At 43.0% G+C, this 22,618-nt stretch overlaps 1 protein-coding gene and 1 long non-coding RNA gene across 5 annotated transcripts in view; one reads left to right on the top strand and one right to left on the bottom strand.

Moving 5' to 3' along the window:
* LOC112450897 overlaps positions 1 to 22,618 on the bottom strand; it is a 72,157-nt gene that overhangs the window by 35,827 nt on the left and 13,712 nt on the right. The window lies entirely within an intron of this gene.
* The window catches only part of hivep2a (HIVEP zinc finger 2a), a 109,087-nt gene that overhangs the window by 82,510 nt on the left and 3,959 nt on the right, over positions 1 to 22,618 (top strand). For all 3 annotated transcript variants that reach the window (XM_017427427.3, XM_017427429.3, XM_017427430.3), the window contains 13 exons: positions 6,455 to 6,526; positions 6,751 to 8,044; positions 8,203 to 10,079; positions 10,158 to 10,418; positions 10,891 to 11,047; positions 11,884 to 11,962; positions 12,068 to 13,748; positions 13,836 to 13,993; positions 17,909 to 18,084; positions 18,533 to 18,634; positions 20,230 to 21,064; positions 21,196 to 21,292; positions 22,355 to 22,474. In XM_017427427.3, the coding sequence (XP_017282916.1) occupies positions 7,057 to 8,044; positions 8,203 to 10,079; positions 10,158 to 10,418; positions 10,891 to 11,047; positions 11,884 to 11,962; positions 12,068 to 13,748; positions 13,836 to 13,993; positions 17,909 to 18,084; positions 18,533 to 18,634; positions 20,230 to 21,064; positions 21,196 to 21,292; positions 22,355 to 22,474 (6,531 nt within the window). In that variant the 5' untranslated portion in view covers positions 6,455 to 6,526; positions 6,751 to 7,056. The remainder of the gene's footprint in view (positions 1 to 6,454; positions 6,527 to 6,750; positions 8,045 to 8,202; positions 10,080 to 10,157; positions 10,419 to 10,890; positions 11,048 to 11,883; positions 11,963 to 12,067; positions 13,749 to 13,835; positions 13,994 to 17,908; positions 18,085 to 18,532; positions 18,635 to 20,229; positions 21,065 to 21,195; positions 21,293 to 22,354; positions 22,475 to 22,618) is intronic.

Raw genomic sequence — 22,618 nt, 5'->3', positions numbered from 1 at the left:
TCCTTCACCTGGATCCTTCCAGGCTCGAGTCTTCCTCGTTTCCTTCACCTGGATCCTTCCAGGCTCGAGTCTTCCTCGTTTCTGCACACAGCTCCTTCACCTGGATCCTTCCAGGCTTGGCCCACTTCCCCGGTTTTCATGCTCATCTTCATGTTTCTATGTTTAAGCCTCTTATCTTCAGTCTTTTGTGTCCCTGGGCTTTGTTTTGTTTTTGTTTCCTCTTCTCGTCGCCTTTTTGTCTCTTTATTGATTTTTGTTGAACTTCTTACTCATATTCATTATTTTGCAGGTTTTTTGTTCTCGTTTGTCCTCAATCTGATGTAGATTTACGTTCCATTTTGTTTAATTTCCACACCATTCAAAGCATCTCTTTCATACATTCTCCTCAGCTTCTAACAGCTTCTGAACCATGGCCTTGTGAGGGTAATAAAAGCAGTGACAATGATTAGCATTAACCTCTAAAACAGCCTCTACACAGTGGGAATGGCAGTTCAGATTTTACTCTTTGTACTCTCAGATTAACTGACCACCATTGTCCACATAAAAACTTTTCCATTGGTATAATTTCACCAACAAATCCATTTATTTATCTTCCTGTATGTCACCTAATCATAGCAGCCAGAACCTAAATGCTCACAGTCATTAGCTTTACTTTAGCCCTAAAAAAGGCATTCTTCTTCTCTGCTGCTTCTTCTTGGAATAACAAGACTTGAAACAGTCCAGCTTCGTTCCAAATGGTTTTAAACTTGTAGTATTCTGCTGTGTTTGTGGTATTTTTATTTAATTGTAGCATGAACTGTAACTCTGTTACACTTGAGTCAGGTCTCTCTTAAGAATGAGACATTGTGTCTCAGTGAGATTACAGACATGCATTCTGTGTTTTGTGATGAGTTCACATTTTCCTGTCCAAGAAAACTGGACATTTAATGTGTTTTTATATCCTTGTAGATCCACCTTGAGAACATTCAGGCATCAGCAGCCTTCACTTTGCTGTTTCCTGTCACCTTTCGTTCCCCCTTGCTTCTTGGATCATCTCTTTATCTCCCCGGCCATCAGATGGCATCTCACTAGTCGGTGACTCAAAATTGTGAGAAAATATGTGAATTTTCCATTGCAGTCACACTGAATTCTGAGTGTTTGCAAACAAGTGACCAGTGAGCCATGTGGCTGCAGTTTGATTGGCCAGTTTTTGAAAATCTCAGTCTATTTTCATGTGCACAGCTTGGAAGACTGTATTATTGGTCGTGCACATTACTTTGTTGCTCATTTGTACTCATCGTGGCAGCCGCCCTCATGTTTATGAGTTATTCTGCTGGAGTACACTTTAAAAATGAATACAGGCAGAGTTGGACCAGTTATTTTAATAATGAGTTGTCACAAATTTCTTTGGCTCGAGTTCAAGGCTGGGCACCTCAGAGCAGGAAGTTGAGAACCCCTCAAACGTCTGCCTTCACCAACGATGCCACCTGTCCTCTCTCACCCTCACCTTTTTACTTCTGTAGTCTCTGTGTCAGTTTCAGATACTTCCCCGTTATCGTGTTTCACAGGAATTCCAGGTATTCTGTTTGCAGCTCCCTGGAAAGCTCATTTGAAACACAGTTAAAGCAGAAGTCAAAAAGAGTAGCTCATCCTGCAGGAGAGCGATTATTGATGAGTGTGTAAGAGACACACACACCTGCTGGAAACAAAACAAGGGACAGGATTCGCTCTGATATTGATCCATTATCTCGTCGTTCTGGCAGCATTATTCCAGACTGTTGCTCCAATGAAGCCGAATGAAGTGAAGTGAAAATGTAAGAGCGCCTTTAGCCCTCAGGAGTGCACACACACACACACACACACACACACACACAGAGCCCCTTTGTTCTCGCTGCATGGTTAATGCCCACACACTGTTCATACCTCCAGGGTTCGGGCTTTTACCCGAGTGTTCGTACAGACGTTCTGCTGAATCCCCTGTTGCTTATTTATGAAACAAACTTCATATTTAACTCTGAGGAAATTACTGACTTTTTGTTCCCCAAAGAGCAGAAAATGAAGAGATTTTATTCATAAAACAAAATTTGTCAGTTTTAAATATGTTTCTGTAGCATCAATGTAACATTTGTTGTAAAATATAAATGTTTTTCCTTATAAAACAACATTTGTTTAGGTTCTATAATCCAAGCTTAATTTCATTTTTGAGTTGCAATATTATATTCTCCATCATAATGTTTTATTTTAATAATTATTGCAGTGAAAATGTGTCGTAGTGATGAAATTATACCTGCACAAGTTTGCCTGTTCTACGGCTAAACAGGAGTTTTTATCCTGTAAAGCAAAACTTTGTAAGATTACATAATAAGAGTTTTTATATATTTATTTTGCATAACATTAAATCCCTCTTCATATTACATATAATTGGAGTTTTTGGTGAAAAGAAAAAATGTCTATTTTTAAAAAACGCTTTCCAATGGGAAGATTTTTAAAACTCAATTTTTTTGGTGTGTTCATTTAAACTCAGAATACAGAGTTTCTCAAACAAGCAGCCTGTTTTTTATTAGTTTCTGGGAAAGCCTGCAGATTTCAGACTGAAAGGTTTCCGATGAAGCAAGTATTCTAGTCTTCTGGTTTATCCATTTCTCAGTTATTTCAGGGTGAATCCCTGCTGGTAGTAAAATCCTGTTAACTTGGTTTTTGTCACTGCTTACAGAAAACATTCAAAGGTTAAATAAGGGAGCAAAAGAAGCTCTCAAGGAAAAAATAAACTAGTGATTGTTCTGCAGGAACACATATAAGACAAATGTTAAAAGGTGCCACATTGCCAGATTTTAGGTGAAAGCTGTTTAATTTCTTTCTTTCTGTGACTTAACTGATCAATCAGACTGGATTAAAAAACATATTTTTGGTTAAACTTTAATAAATGCAGACAATCACAGCAGCTCAAAGTTTAAGTTGTTTTGGTTAAAACCAGTACATTGAAATTAGACGGGTGCAGCATGTTTTAAAGCATCCAAAACAGCCTGAAATTTGGATTTAATTGGTGGAAATGGACATTTTTATCATGCTGAGGATCTTACTAAACTAAGGGTTGTTCAGTAAATAACAGTGTGTGGTGTAAAAATCTGTTTCTGTTTCTAAAAGCCAAGCTGATCCTTGCTCTCTTTATGTTAAGTAACTGCAGTTATTTAAAGCTGTGAACGTATCTGAGTGCTCAATATTTTTACCTGCCAGAGTCTTGTTTCGACCTGCCTACAACTCGAGTGTATCCTCGTGCCCTTTGCCAGCCCACCCACACACACTACTGGCACATAAACCTCCCACACTGGTACACAAACACACACACACACACTCACAGGCGTGCAGCGCCAGCAGCTATGTCTCTCCTACGCCCAGGAACCGGGCCAGGTTGGGTCGGTGAATGTAAGAAGGAAGCTTTATGTAAGCCATTCACTACACACTCCTACTCACTCTGCAGTCTGTGACCATTCAAAAACTTTCATTACAAAACCGGCGTTACATAAAAACCTGAGAGTTATCCGTACGGCGGGAGGTCAGGCTTGTTGCCGGGTTTTTAAGGCCGTGATAACAGATGGTGAAGCTGCGGCGTGCAGGTTCACCCAGCGAGGTGCAGGAGAAATGACCAGAATCAGAATTAGTCAGGAAACAAGAAGTCTCAGATAGCAAAGAGCAACAAATCCAAAATGTCTCCAAGTGTTTTCAAATAACAGTTATGAATGATCTTTTCCACCTCTCTGTATGCTGCTTCCCTCAGGTCAGTTTGTTGGTACAAAAACATGTAAATATAAGTCTGCATGTGGATTATTAATTGGGATTAATGCTTTAAAAAAAAATAGGTATAACTGCATAAGCAAAGACATCCAGATAGGATCATATTTGTCCTGGTTGCAGCTAACTTAAGGTTTCTTTGCAAATGCCAGTAAAACATTAAGAAGCTGTGTAGCTGCATGTCTTCCTCTTCTTCTGGTCTCCTTCCTGCTGTGCAGAGATATTATTTCTCTGTAGTGACACCAGCTGTTCAGGAGGAAGACTGAAGCGTTTTAGCATCAGCAGCTTCACGGCAGCATGAAGATAATCTGCCTTTAATGTGAGCTTTTAGAGTAAGAGTAGAAACAGACACATTTCACAATAAATTATGATGATGGTATGTCTGTATCAGCAGAAAGAGTATTTTAAGTTCAACTTGCAGTGACGGTTAGTGAAGTTGTGTTTCAGTTCCTCTGCTGTAAAAAAACCTCTCATCTGCAAAAATCCTTCTGCAATTTTGTCAGTTCTGGCAAATTTAGGTGCCACTCATACTCCTTGGCTGCAATACGGACAGTTTAAGAAATCTGAGCAGTTTATCAGGCGAAGAATGATGTTTAAAAGACCAGATGAAGCTGAGCTGCTGCTGGTGAGACGTGATTCGCTTGTTTGAATCCACTTTGTGTCTGTGCATCTTTCAATCATATCCAAAATGTTGGTTTTAATAGTTTTATCAAATCTAAAATACAACATTTCAGACTTCAACGGCTCAAACATCTCTGCTTCACTTTTTCTGCCACCTTCTTGCATTTGGGACGATGAGTCTGAATGATTTGAAGATTTTACAGTTTTAAACATGAAAAGCAATTGTTTCTTCCTTGCCTGAAACGCTTTTTTAAATTCTTAAACGGTTTGTAAATGAATGTTCTCATCTTTTATCTTCCTGTGGCTTTAATTTAAACCAAGAATTGACATGAATTCCTACTTCAGCACGTCCCTGCTACACCTGAATGTCCTGATTCAGAGGTTAAATCACCTCTTCATGTTCTGCAGAAGCCTGTTAATCACCCATTGATTCAGATCAGGTGTGTTGGAGCAGAGAGACAAGTAAAACCTGCAGGATGGTGGCCCTGAGGACCAGGGTTGGACACCCCTGGTGTAAATGAAGAGATGCGTGACCTCATGTAGTATTGTGAGATGTGTTAGCGCTCAGAGTGTGTGTTGAGGATGACTCTCAACTATTACCACCCCGAAATTCAGCTTAATATTTGTAGAACTGACCAAGTTATAGCAATGTTTGCATTTCCTAAGGCCAGCAGGCTGCGGGGGGCATCTTGAATTGCGTTGACTCCAAAAGTTACTTAGTTTTAGATGTACACCTAATGATTATCCTCTGAAAGGTTCATTAAAATGCAGCCAGTGGATCATTTGGCTTTTTGCTAACAGACAGGCAGAGTTGACTAAGACTACATGTTGGGGGTGACTCAACTACTCAACACCAAATTTTAACCTAATACGTGTAAAAATGCTTCAGTAAATCTTTTGCTAACAGACATTCTTGCCCGTTTGCTGGCCGTAAAACTTTGTATTTCTACCAACATCACCTCAGAGTCGAGGTGTGAGCCGACCCTCGTTATAACCATCCAGCTCCGTAATGACAACAGCTAAACTCAGTTATAGACGCTTCGTTACCAAACAGGACTCAGTTGTTGTTGTTTTCTTCTTTTGGTGTAACACAACATTGTTTCTGTGTTAACACCATGGAAAACAAAAGTGTGACCGAAGTCTGAGGTAAGCTTTCTGGTATGCGTTTGTGTGCTCAGGGAGTACATTTCAAAAGTGCAAGGTTGCCCAAATTTAACGTTCCTGCTGCTAAGAATAAAGTATTGTGCTATTTATAGCTCTCACTTTGGGCCCCAAGACGCACACGTCACTGAGTCCTGCTTACCAGCACTGAGGCCACAATGCTTGTGTGTGTGTGTGTGTGTGTGTGTTTGTGTCGCAATGCGAGGGAGGTTGTTTAAAGCCCGAGATGAGGAAATACAAAGCAAAAGTGCAGCTTCAGCAGGGATGTTTACGTGCGCTCTGCAGCACTTCCTCTGCGTTCAGGTGTTTGTGTGGTTAAGAAACGTTAAAACGGAAACACACATATCTGCTGCAGTTGTGCAGCTTCACTGCAGAGCCTCCAAGCTTTGTTTCTACCTGTGTGTGTGTTTGTGTGTTTGCTTTTTGATGAAGTTTATACCGAGCCTCGACACTTGGAGAGGAAAGGTGCTAGCACCGACGGCTGCTCTTTGACTTGGCCTTTTTGGACGCCCACACACATTATGACACTTCAGCGTCACTTCCACAACACTATTTGTGAAGCCTTTGTGTCTTTTTAGGAACAGCGTGGGTTTGCTTTTCACCGGTGACTCACCGAGTGGAGGGAGGAGGGAGAAGGATGGAAAAGGCAAAAACTGCAGATGGATTTCAGCATAGAGAAACAAAAGAAGCAATCAATAACGTTTATTTTTGCCATAAGGCATGTGGTTGACAACTTAAAGAGTCCTTTGTGTTCACTAAAGTGTTTAACAAAATCTAGGAGCCAAAATGTCAGAAAACTAAACCAAATTATATTGGGAGGAGGCCAAAGGTCAGCAGGGAGTTTGATGTTTAAATGTTGATGGATGCATTTCAGAAACATTTTCTCTGTTTTGTTTTGCTTCAGGTCTTTTGGTGAGAAAACTGAAAAACTTTTAAAACTACAGGGGAGACCTACAAGCACGAATCCTGAAAACTGGTATTTATTTTTTGGAATACTTACACCATGAATTATCACTACTAAAAATAATTCCTGAAACAAAGAACATATAGATGTCTTAATGAAATACATTTTTATGAGCAAAAATATTCTTTTATTTTGAAAGATTTAAGTTGCTTATTGCCATATCCTCATATTCCTTTTTCAGTTCAATCCAAATGATTAAATACAAATTTTTGTTTTTTATGTCTTGTCCTATCCAGATCATTCAAGGATTCTGCTGTCATTTGGGGGAAAACAGCAATTAAATTTCTCCCGGAAGATGTCAAAAGTTTATGTACGCCTCTGATGTTATCCACTAAAACTTCCCTTTTAATTCCACCTCCTACTTCCTGTTCCAAGCCTGACTTTACAATCAGTCTTACTCAGAAATGGATGGACCCTTCCTGTTTCTGTGAACTTGTTGGCAGCCTTCAAGGGTTCAGCTATCATGCTTGGTAGCTTTTGGACCTCATAACCTTGCAACTTCCCCACCGTGCCCACCTTGATCCCTCTTCTAAACCACAAAAATGGAGGCCCATGAATCCATTACCACAGGGCAGAAATGCTCAAATAAGGAAATGGTAAAGGAGAAAGTACCTCTGCAAAGGAAGTGGGCATCTGAGCCTACTGCAAACACCAAACAAAGCATTTTTGCTGACCAGGAGGTTAAACATCGTGAGAGTGTGCCTTGTGGTGCTACCGGAGGATCAGCGCCCCAGCAGAAGTACGCAATCACAGGGAATTCTGCAAAGCTGCTATGTGGACCCTCTACAGTTGGAGCCATAGGTGGTCCACCATCCCAAGACCCACAAGGGCCCTTTGCACAGGGTTTTCCAAGGGGCTACTCCTTCCAGCTGGGGCAGCCATACCCTCAACATCCCCAAACTGAGCGCTTTGTCTCAGGAGCCAAACCGCAGCCTGGCCTAGAGGCTCATGCCTGGCCATTTGCTGGCCAATTACCTTCAGATGACCTGTATCCTGTAGGGCATCCAGGCCATACTCACCCACACGGGGCAGGGAGGTTTCCCCGACAAAAATCTCCTAGTTTACCAAGTTCATTTGGACAGTATTCCCAACCAGGCTCTGAGCCTGTAGAGGAGGGCTATGGTAAAAAAGAGCAAAAGCCAAAAAAGCCTGGTAAATACATCTGTCCCTACTGTCATCGAGCATGCGCCAAGCCCAGTGTTCTGAAGAAGCACATCCGCTCACATACTGGAGAAAGGCCATACCCCTGCATACCCTGTGGCTTCTCTTTCAAAACCAAGAGCAACCTTTATAAGCATCGCAAGTCTCACGCTCATGCCATTAAAGCTGGGCTTGTACCATTTTCATCAGAGCTATCTGTGGCCCGATGTGGGGATGTGGACCAGGCATCCTCAGTGGGTGAAGCAGAGGTGCCCTCAGACGGAGAGCAAAGTACAGACACAGATGAGGAAGGTGTTGATGCCTCCACCATGTTGACAGATAAGGACAGCCCCATTCCACAGATTTCCTTTGAAGCTGACAAGAATGCAGGTAATTTCCTTTTACAAGCCAGACAAGTTAGTATTTCTGAAGTAAAAAAAATAATTTGAGGATAGCAGAATTGTATAAATTGTCATTGCACATTTAAGTCCTAATCTCTTTCATGTTGTTGTGTTTTTCTCATCTTTTTCGCCATTTTGGTGGTGCAGAACCAGCATATGCAGATTCAGCTGAAGAACTCTCCATCGGATCTATGAAAGTGCCTATCCTCATTTTCCCCAAAACTGGGGGCATTCCTCCCACTGGGATGGAGTGTCCTCCATTTCATGACATAAAAGGGTCACATCACATGTTGGGGTCAAAGGTAGGGGGAAGAGCGCGCTCACTGGATGACTCCCCCACCGTTAAACAACGCTTGGCCCTAAAACTGAACGACAAAGGACAAGACTCTGATCCAGGCATGTCCCAGTCCCTTAACCTCCTCAGTCCTCATAGCAAAGGCAGCACAGACTCTGGCTACTTTTCTCCCTTCGACAGTGCCGAGCTCCAGATCAGCACTCCTAATGCTAATGTCAAAACGTATGAAGAGATTATGTTTGGTCGAACTTGGTACAACCGACCCAATTCCAGGTCAAGACAGTCTGTCACATTGGGCATGGCAGGGGCAGACCCTAGCAGCTTGGTGAGCTTAAAGCAGTCAGGGGCTATTCCAGATATGGGGAAGACAGTTGAAGATCACATCTCTCTTAGAGGAAATCAAGCAATTTGTGGAGATGCCAAGCAGTACCCAACTGGCCCCTGTCAAAGCAATACAGGACTTCTGGAGCCCCCATCAGATTCTGCAACTCTTATTAGGAGCAACTCCATGCCAAGTCCATCTCCTCCTAACCTCAGTGCTCCTCAAGGGATTCGAGGAAGCATCTCCTTTGATAATATGGCAGCACCAGATGATGTGTTTTACCCACCAGGTCATCCCAGACTCAAAAGACAGACTGCATTTGAACAACCAGGTAATGAAGCCCACATAGGAGAGGCTGAGGGTTATGGACACATGGCCAAGAACTTAGCCTCATCTCTTGGTATGAAGATCAGTGAGCGCAGCCCAGGAGTCCCAGAGCAAATTGCCTATAGCCCATACGGTACTAAAGTCAGCATGTCAGAAATAGCCACAAGAAAAAGAAGAAAAGAGAAGAGTGTAGGAGATGATGAGGACAGCCCTGGACACTGTGACAGTAGTTGTAGTGGTTCAGTTGAGATGATGGGGGAATATGAGTTTAAACAAGGCAGTTTTGATGGGTCAAGAGGGACCCCTACAGGGAAGGGCTCTTTTCATAGTGCTCACAGCCAGTCTGACAGTTTTGATACATGTGCCAGTATGTGCTCTGAGGACATTGCACTGTTTCCTGACTCGGAGGGCAGGAAAGCAGCCAAGAATGCCATATCAGTTATCCTGCACACGGACTCTCTCAGGCGTCCAAACTCCTTTGAGAAGTCAGAATCTTTTGAGCAACCAGTAAACCAGCCCTCGGATAAAGCTCCAATTAGTCAGTACTCAGAACAGTCTGACACGGATATCTTTGAAGATGCTCTGAGTCCTGAATCCGCACTTCTTAAGACTGAAAGTATGGAGCAACAGGTACAAAGTGACAGTGATCTGGCATCCCTTTCATCTTCTTCAGCTGCTCCTTCACCTGGCCAACCATACACCAATGCACACAGACTAGTCCGACAATCCAACATCCAAGTTCCTGAGATAAGAGTGACAGAGGAGCCAGACAAGCCCGAGAAGGATACAGAAGCTCCAACTACTAAAGAAGCAGAGAGGCAGCAGCAGCATGTTGAGGAGTTTCAGCTTCCACAGAGAAGTGACACACTGTCCCAGATGCCAGCAGAAAAGCTTCCACCTAAGAAGAAGAGGCTGCGCCTTGCAGATATGGAGCACTCATCTGGGGAATCAAGCTTTGAGTCTACCTGCACCAGCCTTTCTCGCAGTCCCAGTCAAGAGAGTAATCTGTCCCACTCGTCTTCGCTTTCCATGTCCTTTGACCGAGATGAAGGCCCCAAGTCTGTCTCACCAACCAAACAGGTACCCAAATACATGTGTATTTTTAGTATTTGCATCACAACTACAATACCGTAACCACTTGAACCCCCTCTTTTCCAGGAGGACTCCATGACTTCTGGAGGTGGAGCGAAGCAGTCCGAGTTCCTGACTGTCCCCGGCAGTGGCTACTCCAGCCACCACCAGCAGAGGGAGATGAGGAGGTCTTCGTCAGAACAGGCACCTTGCACGCTGCCCACAGAGTTGCCTGAAATGCGCAGCAAGTCCTTAGACTACGGAAGCTTGCCCTCTTCCAGACAAGGGGAGCTCTACACCAGCGCGTCTGCAATGAAGGAACGTCGGCGTGGATATCTTGTTCGGCAGGTAGCGTAAAAAGCACCACGTAATACTTTGATTCTTAGAGATGTTTTGTTTTCAGTTCCTCATATGATCACTGGGCACTTTAAATGACAGTAAAGGTAGAAAGGCCACACTAAAGCTAGTCTGAAAAGCCTTGTTTAAAGTACAGGTGGCTCTTTCTTTACACAATGATGTCACTGTGAAACAGTTAAGTCGGGTTTCTTTTAAGATTAATTTGAAGACATCAAATAAAGGAGCAGCTTTCTTATAGCCTGTCAGTTCTGACCAATCGGAACAGACAAAGGGCACCTTAAAAACATGGGAGCTAAAACAAAGTGATTCTGAAAAAAGCTCACAAGACGTCCTACTGCAACAATCGTAGTGGGGGTGGAAGAAACCATCTAAATCTGTTCCTGTGTATCCCCAAAATAAAAACTTAACTTGTAAATGGGCAGGTTATTGATTTGGCCATTTGCCCATTCTGCCCATTTGACAGGTTTCACTTAGTGTTTATCCAGAGGCGGTCCTCCAGGAACCAGGTGGAGTAGAAATGTCAATCAAACAGGAAAGTTTGGAGCATGGGGCATGGTCTAGCCCAACTGGATCCCCACACAGCAGCATCGATCAGCCCAACAGAACCAAGAGAGCTGGAGGTAAGCCACACAATTCTGTATCTCCAGTTATAGAAAGTTTCAGTATTTCAATCAAATACCCCTGAAAGAAGACTCGACTTAAAGCTAATGTTTTATAACGAGTCATTTGTTGTGCATAGCCAAACTAAAGCACGATTCATAGTTAACTGGTAAGTCAGAAATGAAGTCTACACAATGTCCACAAGATTCCCCAAAGTCCCTCAGCAGTCAGCTGCATGCAGTGCAAGCAGAAATGCCTGTGCAATATCCTAACTCCATTCAAGACTCAACCTGACAAAGGACTCTTGTTTTCAAGAGCATTTAGCTGCAGATCATGGGAAACATCCACCAGAAAATGTATCTCCACGGTAGGACAGATTAAGACTAAGGTAGCATTGGAGGGTACAGGTTAAGGGAGAGTTAAGGTTGCACATATTACAAAACTTGTGGACATAACACTATTCCTGTGATGGTGAGTAAAGATCACGTGTTTCCAGTTAAGGTTCTCCACATGTTCTGCATCTAGACCCCTTGACTCTTTTTTTGAGAAAATATTGAACACCAAACTGTTTCTATCCACATTTTCACAGTTAATTTGACTGGAGTGTCAAACAATACTTCCATAAGACCCCTATATATAAAAAAATACAAGAATATGTGTAACTGCTACAGGTCCCAATGGGCTTTTGACATCAACCATGTTCAAGTTTTATTACTATAATACAATTCTTTATTCAAAACGATGCATCATAATAACCTAATATTTGTGCCTTTCTCTATAGACTGTGCAAGGCAGGGTTGACTATTTTTTCCCTCAGTGAGATTCACATTTTAAAAATGCATTATTTTATGTACAGTTATAGGATCTCACCACCAGCATAGCCTCCAGCAGAGTATCAGCGAGGACAGCCTGCAAGATGAACCTCTCTATGGACGGTGAGAAAAGCCGTTTTGCACTACAAGATGTAGATGTTTTACAAATACTATTACAATATTATTTTTATAATTATACTCATAATACTATGATTTACTATGACTTAGATCCCAGCAGCATCGCCTCCAAGCTCAGAGCTCCTCATCTGAGGGAGAACATCCAGGCCATGACGTCATAAACAAGGATTTAATCCAGCAGTACCAGAGCAGTGCCCCCTTCATTTCCATCTCACAGCCAGGTCTGTTCTGGAATCAGGAGTCTGAACAGGCCACCAGACAGCAGCAGCCGCTCCAGGCTCAACAGCAGCTCCTAAAACTACACATCAGATCACAAGGCAGCCTGCACAAACAACAGTCACTGCAGCAAGCCCACGACCCACTGCCGTACGACGGAAAATCAGAAAGCTCACAGATTTACACACCATCTTTCTCATCTCGCACCTCGCCTTTGTCGCAACAGCAGCAAAACTTGGGCGCGCTGTCCTCTAAGCTCCCCAGCTCGACCACCGCCTCCTTGTTTCTGCAACAGATTCAGCCGGTTTTTGCCACCCAGAATCTGAGCTCCCAGGCCTCTCTGCCTAGTTTACTGGTTCCTGTGAGGATCCAAACCAACGTGCCATCGTTTGGTAGTGCTATGTATACAAGTGTGAGTCAGCTAATAGCTTCCTATGGTGCTGGAGTACAAGCCTTGAACTCGGACAGTGCTGGTACCAACAACATGTCTCCTCCGCTCTGTGCTGCGAGCATTAGCAAGCCACCTGGGAGAGTAGTTGGAGGCATAAGTGGAGCAGGATTCAACTTGTCCCTCCTCCTTGGTCAGGTTGACGGTACAGCGCTGCGCTACCCTCTGCCACCTGAGCAACACCTGAATACGGGTATCCCACTGTCACTCACATCCGGTACTATATCCACCACCGATGCCTCAGCATCTGGGATCGTAGCCAGCAAACGCATGCTCTCCCCTGCTAGTTCACTGGAGCGCTTCATAGAGACGAAACAGCAGAAAAGAGTGAAGGAAGAGAGGATGTACGGGCAGATCGTTAAAGAGATGGGTGCTGTTGAGCTGAGTGGGGCTGAACACAATAACAAACCTGAGAAGCAGCACGGCAGAGGTCAGAGTTTAAAAAGCGAAGACTCAATTGACGACTCTGAAAGGATGTCCTCCTCTCCTCCACTAAATGATATCCCCACTAAGATTGCCATTCCTGTGCGTTCCCCAGCCCCCCACCTCTCTGACGTACCCCGGGCTGAAAGTTTCACCCCACCCCTCCAAATCATCACAGATCCTTCACTAGCTCCAAGTGGACGAGACTCCCCAGAGGAGCTCGATGTGGACGAAGCGCCCCAAGAGTCCAGCTCCAGCCCGGAGCCCATGCTCTCCTCCAACGACACAGAAGACGGCGACAAGCAGCCCCAGTTAGCTAAACTCTCTACCATTCAAAGTGCAGGAAAACCAGGAGCTCAATCTCTGCTGCCTTCAAACGTGGCCAATGCCCCCAGGTTTTTCCAGTTCCCGAGCCTGCGCACCATGAGCCGCGTCAGCTGGTGTTTCCGAAACTATACCAAACCCAACAGCACCCCATCTGCTGCTCATAGCTCCGTCTACAGTTCGTGGTGCGTCAGCTCGTACAATCCCAATCCTCTGAACCTCACTACAAAAGCCACGCTGGCTCTGCTCAGGTCCAAACAGAGGAGAAACACTGATCTGATATACACACTGGCAGCCGTATCATCACCCAGCTCTGGAAAACTGGTTTCATCTGTGGCCTGGAAGCTGAGGTTTGATCAGGTACCTTTAAGTATTTTTTACACAGTCATGTAAAGATGGACCAGTCCAAAACACAAGGAGCTAAACTTTTTCCTGTTTTCTCTGAAGTTGAAGCCTGAGCTGATGCCAGTTGATGCGAGTCATTTTGGGAGGAAGATGAAGGGAGTGGTATCGTGGGATCGCTCAAAGGATGAGCAGGTAGAGAAGGAGGTGTCGGTCAAACAGCCGTCCACTGAACCGACTCGCATCAAGATCTTCGAAGGCGGGTAAGAGCTTGGTAACATTACTACACCTTTAAAAAAAGACTAACAGCATAATTTACTGCAGTTTTAATTAGTTGAAGCAATGGGCATAAATTTAAATTTAGTTTCTGACAAAGACAAAGAAGTGAAGTGAAAGGAAAAGTTCACACATTTAATATCCAACTAATCTATCAGCTTTCTCCAGTTTGTGTCCCATCCTTGCAGTGAGTTTCATGAAATTTGGTTATTTTATATTCAATCTTCTTGACAGTTACTTTCTGGGTTTGATCTTTTGTTCTGCCACATATTTTCGGTTCCCCGTGTCTTTTTTTGGCATGTAGCCTGGCTGCAGGTCAGTTTGTACCTGCACCAAAAATCATACTTTATCAGCTTCCGTCACATACTTTTGGGGCACAGAAAGAAGCCATCTGCCACAAGCTTTTTATTCCTACCTACTTTGACAGCCACCAAATGTTGATTTACTCAACCAAAGTCCATTTTTGAAATGGAAAGATGATCAGACTCGAACCCATTTTAGCGTGGTTAGGCCTGGACATTCAGAGCTGTAGCTCCAGAATCTGTTTTAATAACCCCGAAACATTAATTAAAATAAGTCTATAAGCTTCTAACATTGCAAATTATTATGTTTGCCTAAAAACACAAGCAGGCTAGGCTGTGCTTTCTCTGCATTTCATATAAGCAGCGTCTGCTTCAATACACCTGCACTGCTGAAAGTCTTAAGTACGGCCCGATGTAGATGATTCGAGCTGCTGCCTCTGCACATATAAGATCATGAAGGTCTGCAGGGATATGAGGATTAGTGCATACATGCAAAATGGTAATTATTTCATACCCAGTTGGTGCAAAATGTCAACCCTGTGGACAAAATGGTAATAGTTGGGTCTTTAAGTGAGTCCTTAGTTGTCGTTTCTTTTTCTATTATAGCTAAATTGACACTACCACTACTGATAGAAACCCCCTTTTTATGTTGTGATGTTCAAAATAGAAGGCAAAAAGAGAAGTGGCATAACAAACAGCTGTTTAAATCAGACAGGGTCAAACCAGTTATTACCAACAAACCAACGAAATACACAAGAACTGAAAGAACTGGCTAACTGAATTAGAGATTCTGGTCAGTTTTGTGTTTACCATAAGATGTAGAGAAAACAACAAAAAAAAACATCTGCAGCAGCATAAAAATGCAGATGTTCGAGCTCCCCTCATGTGAAGGAAAAACCCAGAGCTTCAGACTCAAAAACCACTGAACCATCAGATGATTCTAGTCTACTTTATTAGTCCTAACAGCTGAGATTTCAATAGAAATGAACACCAGTGACCATCGCATGAACTGTGAGGACATCCAATTCACCGTGATTAGCTAGAAAAATACTGTGAGGTGTAAAAACTTATCGTCTTCCAGCCGACTCTCTGAGCTTAATTTCTGCCTGAGATTCAGGCCAACAGGCTGAATCTGGTAAACTCATCAGACTAACGACCCACGGCTGTAATTTAAAGTCAACTTTCATAATTCCTGCAGTTTATGGGCTGATTTGAAGTGGGATCCCTTTCATGTTATTTCTCTAACAGCTTGAGGTTTTATTTATTTGTTAACTGCTTTCTGAATCCCACAAGACTTCTTCACCATTTTCTTTTCACCCAAGATTAGATATTTAATGCATTTATTTTTTATGTTATTGGGTACATGTTACTCTATTGAATTTTAACATAACTCCATGCAAGATTGTTGAAATTATAGACAATTTAAACTAATTACAGCTTATTTTAAAATAGTTAATTTTCTCCCACAAAACTGTTTTCTTTTGTGCTGAGTTGGGACAGAAAAGGGCTAATTCCTGATGTCACAGCTTTAAAATACGCAAGACAAAAACAAATGTTTTTTGCAGTTTTATGAAACAATTTAAAATGTACTCATTGCAAAGTATGAAATAAAAGAAAATTATCCTGAACTTTATCAAATGATGCAGTTTGTAAGAGTTTACTCCAGCAGTTTTCCAGCTGCACTGATTTGCAGTTCTGAAATGCAGGTACGCATTCACTGTAAACAAAGCACTTATCTGCAAACTTTACTCTACGAATCTAAACATAAATATGTAACAGTCCATAAAAATTCTCCATCCCAAACGGCTCTTCATTTTTTTTCAGTTTCTGCAGGTAAACAAACACACCTAGGAGTTTTATTTGGTCACAAATAGTTTAATGCAGATACAAAAGCAGGATATTCTCAAATACAAAGTTATGATGTGTTTTAAGAATTTCTATATGAATTAAAAACTGCATATAGGAAAAGATAGAAATGCATCTTCTGCACAAAAGTAGACAAAACCCTCGACCCTAAACTTTAAAAAGGACTGAAATCTGTGAAAAAGTGATCGATATCTGCAGAGGTTTGAAATACATAAAGCTAATTTATTCCCTGCACATGATATGATGATGATTTTTCAGTGTTTCTGTGAATAAAACTGAATATGATAATCATCATAATTCAGTTTCATAACTGGCCACAGCTGTGTAAACATCTCCGCTCAGACGAGCGTTCAGAGGTATTTCCCAGCCCTCGCCGCAGTTGAAAGACAAATTTCCCCTCGCCCGTGCAGACGGGCCGTTTGATGTGCCTGATATTCGACCGCCTTCATCACGAGAGGCCCTGAACTCACCATTACCTCCAGCTGCTGCAGACAGGGCAGGAAACCACATTTTACACCGGCCGTTTCCACAATTTCGCCAAAAATTATTCTCCTTTGACACATAAATTTAAAAAAAAAAAAATGCATTCTATTCTTCTGCGGCAGAGCAAAGAGACCAAAAACTGAGCAGATTTTGGCTGCAGGTTGGTGGTAAATTCCCTCCATGACAGACGCAGACATGATCCTGCAGGCGAGTGTCCAACAGCAACAAACAAAAGTCCCGTCTGACAGCGGAGCTTCAAACACGTCTGGAGGACGGAGGTCGTCTTATTTTAAAGACAGGCTGCTCAGGGATGATATCATGAGAGTTTCATTTAAAACTGTCCACAGATTCATGAGATATTATGCTAACACACAGTAAAACGAACACATACACAGATAATTGTTGTGCCCACCTTCACATTCATGTTTCTATAAAGACGTAACTGAGGCTGGATGAGGTGGAGCGGCACAGAGACTCCTGGTAAAGAACGGATGCTTTTTGGGAACTTTTTGGTGGATTTGAGCAAAAAAAAATGTAAATTTGAGCCGAATTTCAACAGAAACTCTGTCCTACAGTGTGGCCAGGAGTCTGAGATCGTGACCTCTGACCTCAGAGGAAAGAGTCTCTGTGACAACCAGTAGATTACATGAACACCTTTCATTGAGAACATGAGGAATGTGCTTTACCTCATCTCTGTGAAAACCTCACTTTACTCCATATAAACAAGTTCAACGCTGTGCAGACTTTTAATTTACTTTTATAAAAATAAAAATATGGTAAACTGAACTGCAGAGGTCGTCTCAAACAGTACAAGTAGACAGAAAAGGGAAGCGGCAGAGTTTTTACTGTTAAAACTACAAATATGAACAGTTTGGCTCCTGAAGGATTGATAAATTATCTCATTTTGAGACTGAATTTAGCTCCAAACAGACGGTGAACGATGAACAGGAAGAGTTTCAAACAAAGAAACTGGACGACTTCTCTTGTTTGGCTACTCGTTCAAAGAGTTTCCTCAGCTGAATCTAAGAAACTTCTTGGAAGAAAAGTCCAGCAGCTTTGTTTAAAGCTCAGAAACTGCCATGTTCTGGATGACGGGGACTCTGCACCAACATCCATAAATATGGATTCATTTTTATTCTGAGTTCAGTCTTTGGACTGACCAAACTGGCTCAAATTAACCACATTTCAATCCCACTTATTTTACCGAAACACTAAAGTAAAACTGAAGGAGCACCTCGTTCTCTCCTGCAGGTATAAATCCAACGAGGACTATGTTTACGTTCGCGGCCGTGGTCGAGGTAAATACATCTGTGAGGAGTGTGGAATCCGCTGCAAGAAGCCCAGCATGCTGAAGAAACACATCCGGACGCACACCGACGTCCGGCCGTACGTCTGCAAGTTCTGCAACTTCGCATTCAAGACAAAAGGTACGGCTTCATTTACAGGCTGCAGATCAGCTTTTATCGTTTTATAAATAAATATCTGATCGTTTCCTCGGATTGTCGTTTGGAAACCAAGTCAGCACATTCCTCCAGGCTTTACAACTTTAGTAGAAATCGATTTCTGCGTTGAAGGAATGAATAAAACATGCAGCTGTGGTCAGACAGGAACCCTCATCATATCAGATGTTAGAGAAGCTGATACTCCATCTTTAATAAGAAAAAACGAGTTTACATTCAGCGTACCGAAGCAGACTTCTGACCAGACCGAGTCATTTTGTTATTAAATTACTTTATGTATCATTTGTAAATCGTAATTTTGGTCTCACCCTTTCCTTCTGTTTCCATTTCACTCTTTTATCCTTTGAGTTCTCGTTCTGGTTTCCAGTAAGACCAGTCGGTGGGTCATTAACTTGTCCTCGTCTGTGTTCTGCAGGAAACCTGACGAAGCACATGAAGTCGAAGGCTCATATGAAAAAATGTCTGGAGCTGGGAGTCTCCGTGTCCTCGGTGGAGGAAACGGAAGCAGAAGAAGGAGGTAAGAAAAACGCAGAAGAAGCTACACGAATCGAACAAATTCTGATCCAGAAATCAAACACAGTTAAAGAAAAAAGAACGTCAGTCTCCAGAAAACATGAGCTGATCACGACCAAGTTTACGTCCTTTACAGCCCACATCATTTCTCTGAGGAAGATGGAAATTATCTTCATAAATTATGAACAAATAATACATTTCCATCAGCTGTCTCTGGAGGCTGTGTCAGCTTCAGAACAGATTAGTGCCGTGGCGTTCAGGGTCCCGTTAATCTTAAAATGACTTGATAATGAAGCTGGAAATTAGTGAGATTATTTTTATATCCTGCGCAGTTTTTACCATCATCGCTGACTTTCTGTGGAGCCCAGGAATAAAACAGAAACTGCTTTAATGTTGATTTGTAGCAGCAGTACAATCAGAAACATTTAAGCTCCGAAATTTGAATAAATATTAAGAATTTGTTTAGTTTTTAAGACCAGCATTATTTGTCTGCCCTACTATAAAACCTGAATAAACTCCATAATAATCCAAATAAAAAAAGCAATTTTGTCCAGATTTATGACGGCACAATCAAGGCTGTAAAATATATGAAAAAAGGAAAAATACCAGCAGATTTATTCATCAGTAATTCACAGTTTTCTTAATTTAGGTTAAACAGGCTTACGTTCATCGACGCAACAGTTGTTATAAACTCTGAAACAGTTATAAACTCCTAAAGAAAGAATTAAATCTGATGACTAATTCACCGTGCGGCTGTTTTAGGTTTCAGGACTCAAGTTTTCCTGCTTTGTGTGCGATCCGTTGTCTTCCAACACCCCAAACACTTTTTTTTATTATAACATCTCAGGTTTTTTAACTGCAGCAACTAAATGGGTTAAAAGTCTGCCAACCACTTTCTCTGACTGTGAACAGGTGTTAAAAAACAAAAACCCTCCGTGAACTCTCACATTACTGCTGAGTTTAATCGGTACGGGACTGGTAGCTTGTTGTGATTTCCCACCATGCAGACCACCAAATGAAATTTTATTTCAGCTGACCCCTGCTGTGTGTTTTGGCTCTGCAGTTAATGGGGACATGATCCCACACATGCAATAAAAAGCAAAAAGAGAAGAGCTGCAGACGTTCAGTCACTGTGGTGGTTTTCACAGGAGCTGATTTATTCAAGACACTAACTGGAAAAATAATCATGTGTTAGTAGATCTGTTTTTCTAAATACCATCGATTAACTCCAAGCTTCTTACTCGAATAAGTTTTACAGCAATAAAATAAAAGCATTAGTATTTTTACATATTTTCCATGACGGATGAGTCTTTCTGCTCAGAACGTCAAGTTCAGCCAATCAGCTGGCTTCGTTTTCCACTCACCGTGCTGCCAACGTTTGGCTGGAGGCCATCTTCTGGAAAAACTCAACTTTGTGTGTCTCACATAAATTTTATTGTTTTGTGTTTTATTGGTTCGAGCTGCTGGGAATGAGCTTTCAGTTGTTTTTAACGTCTTAACTGTTTCAGCCCACATTAATAAACTTCTTTACCCTTCTGCTTTCTGTTTACTGTTATTTTTCTTACTCTTCTTTTTGTTTCATCTTTTTCTCTCCTGAAGAAGAAGAAGGCCACCGATCATCTGAGAAGATGTCCAGAGTCCCCTCGTCCGAACATCAGTTCTCTGATGCTGACGAGTCAGAGGGCGGCGAGGACGACGAGGTCGACGATGAAGACGACGAGGATGACGACTATGATGGTGACTCCACCCCTAAGACGCGTTCGCGTTCCACCAGCCCGCAGCCATACAGCCTGCCCTCCATGTCCATCACCGCTGTGGCCGCCTCCCACTCCGGTCCTCACCTGTCTCACCAAATGGCGTCGGACCTCCTTGGACACTCCAACAAGCCGCCCCTGTTTGGTTACTTCACCACTGTGCCCAGCATCCAGATCACCCCACAGGCTCCGCCCACTGACCCCTTGGGGCGGGAGTATCAGCGGGGTCAGGAGCGGAGCAGGCTGCAGGTCCCCCCCTCCTCTTCCATGGATGAAGAACTCCCCATCCCCTCCCCGGATCTGTCCTCCTCCTCGTCCCGCCTGTCCTCGCCGGGGTTGGACCACTCCGGCTGCCCGTCCCCCATCTCGCCGTCCTCCTCCCCTTCGACTCGCTGTTACCTCTCCCCTCGCCGTGACCTCTCCCCTCGTGCAGGACACCTCTCCCCCCAGCGGGACATCTCCCCTCTGCGGCACATCTCCCCTAAGAGGGACCTGGGAGGATACCGGAGAGACCTCTCCCCAAGGCGGAGGCACCTTTCTGTGCTCTCCCCCCTCTCCCGGCCCACGTCTCCAGGAGGACGGGACTACAAGCGTGACCTTTCACCTCGAGGGCGCCCCAGGGGGATAATCCGGGCAGTGTCTCCTCGCCGCGGCCTCCAGCAGCATCTCCACCAGCAGAGGTGAGGCTCCACCAATCACATTTCACAATAAAAGACACAGAACTCTGCATCTCCTTCTTCTACCCTCCTGAAAGTGTAAACCTTCTTCAGTTTGTCGGCTAACATCCTCTTTCTGCTCGTTTCTGATTCAGCCAGCAGAGCGGAGCTCGTGGTCCGAGAGCGGGTCACCAGTCGGGGTTGTTGGACTTCAGTCTGGGTCGACGCAGCACCAGTGCAGAAATGGAAATGGTAAATATTCTGATCAGGGTTTTTAAGGATAATTCATCTCCTGATGCTCTTGTTTCTGGTATTTGCATTCATGTTACAATCATTTTATTTTGCTAATCAAGCTTAAACCTAAAACTTCAGTCAGATATCCAGTTTGATGATAATAATTAAGGTCTTTAATTCCGTAATAGGCAGTGACTGATAGTTATTTAGTTAACGAGTTAACCAGCAGTCGCAGCCTTTAGTTTCCTTCAAACCTGTCGCAGCAAACAGACCTGAAACAGGATCAATAATATATTTATGTTTCTGTCATTAACTCAGTTTACAGTCGAGGTACAAAGTGGAGCGATCCAAAGTGTTTTTTTGGTTTGAACGTGGAGCTTTTTCTTATTTTATTCAAGGGATTTTGTCCATTTTTTGCCCGTTTTTCCAAAGTGTTGTGTCTTTTAAACTTATTTTCTCATTAATAGATGCTTTTCATTTAGTCTGTCAGAAAAGTGTCGGAAAGTTGAGCTCCTCTTTAATCTGATGGAGACGGTTAAACATTTTGGTTCCTAACAGATTTTCTTGGGTTTAATTCTGAAGCAGAATAAAACCTTAAATACAAATAAGAGGACAGAAAGAGGGAAAGAGGAGGAGATAAAAGCTTTAACGAGTCTGAGGGAATGAAGTCCAGTGCTGCAGAGAGGGATGATTGAAGAGCGGCCTGCTGGCTCTCGGTGGTAATGGGATCTTGGCTGGCGGTGATGTGGTTAATAACGTGGCTGTTTTTCTTCTTAAGAGCTCCACTTCAAACCCCGGCTGCTGCCGCCGGTTCCACTTAAACAAAACGTGAGGCAGCGAGCGAGACAGACTCTGCAAATACATTCATCTTTCAACACCAAGAACTCTCAGCCTTCGTCTTTATGAGGCTGCCTGTTCTTCACTCCCACATGCAGCCATTTTTACTCTTTTTATCCAAGTTTATTCAATTATTTCGCTTCTTAGGACTTTTCCCATTTTAAAGCCCTAAAACGAGAGTTTCTACCATCTCCAACGGTAGCCCATACTGATGTTTAATTTAATCTCCTCGTGTTCTTTCAGGAACATCATCCAGGTTCTTTGCTGCCGGGGGAACGCGATCAGGGTTCGGGTTGGGGGAACCAGTCCGGTCTGCCCCACCAGGTTCTGTTCAGCCACCTTCCCCTCCATTCTCAACTCCAGGTACTTTTTCTTTCTTATTTTAGTTCACTTCTCTACATTTTTGACCCGAAGTGTCCCTCCAGGACCAGGGTTGGACAGCAGTGATGATTTCATGGAAAGCTGTTGAAGTTTAACAGAAGTTCGTTGAGTTTTGGAGGTTGACTG

The sequence above is a fragment of the Kryptolebias marmoratus genome, linkage group LG19 (genome assembly GCF_001649575.2).
Source record: "Kryptolebias marmoratus isolate JLee-2015 linkage group LG19, ASM164957v2, whole genome shotgun sequence".
Classification (NCBI taxonomy): Eukaryota; Metazoa; Chordata; class Actinopteri; order Cyprinodontiformes; family Rivulidae; genus Kryptolebias; species Kryptolebias marmoratus.
Note: the sequence above shows the minus strand (reverse complement) of the source record. Positions and strands in the feature narration are given on the sequence as shown.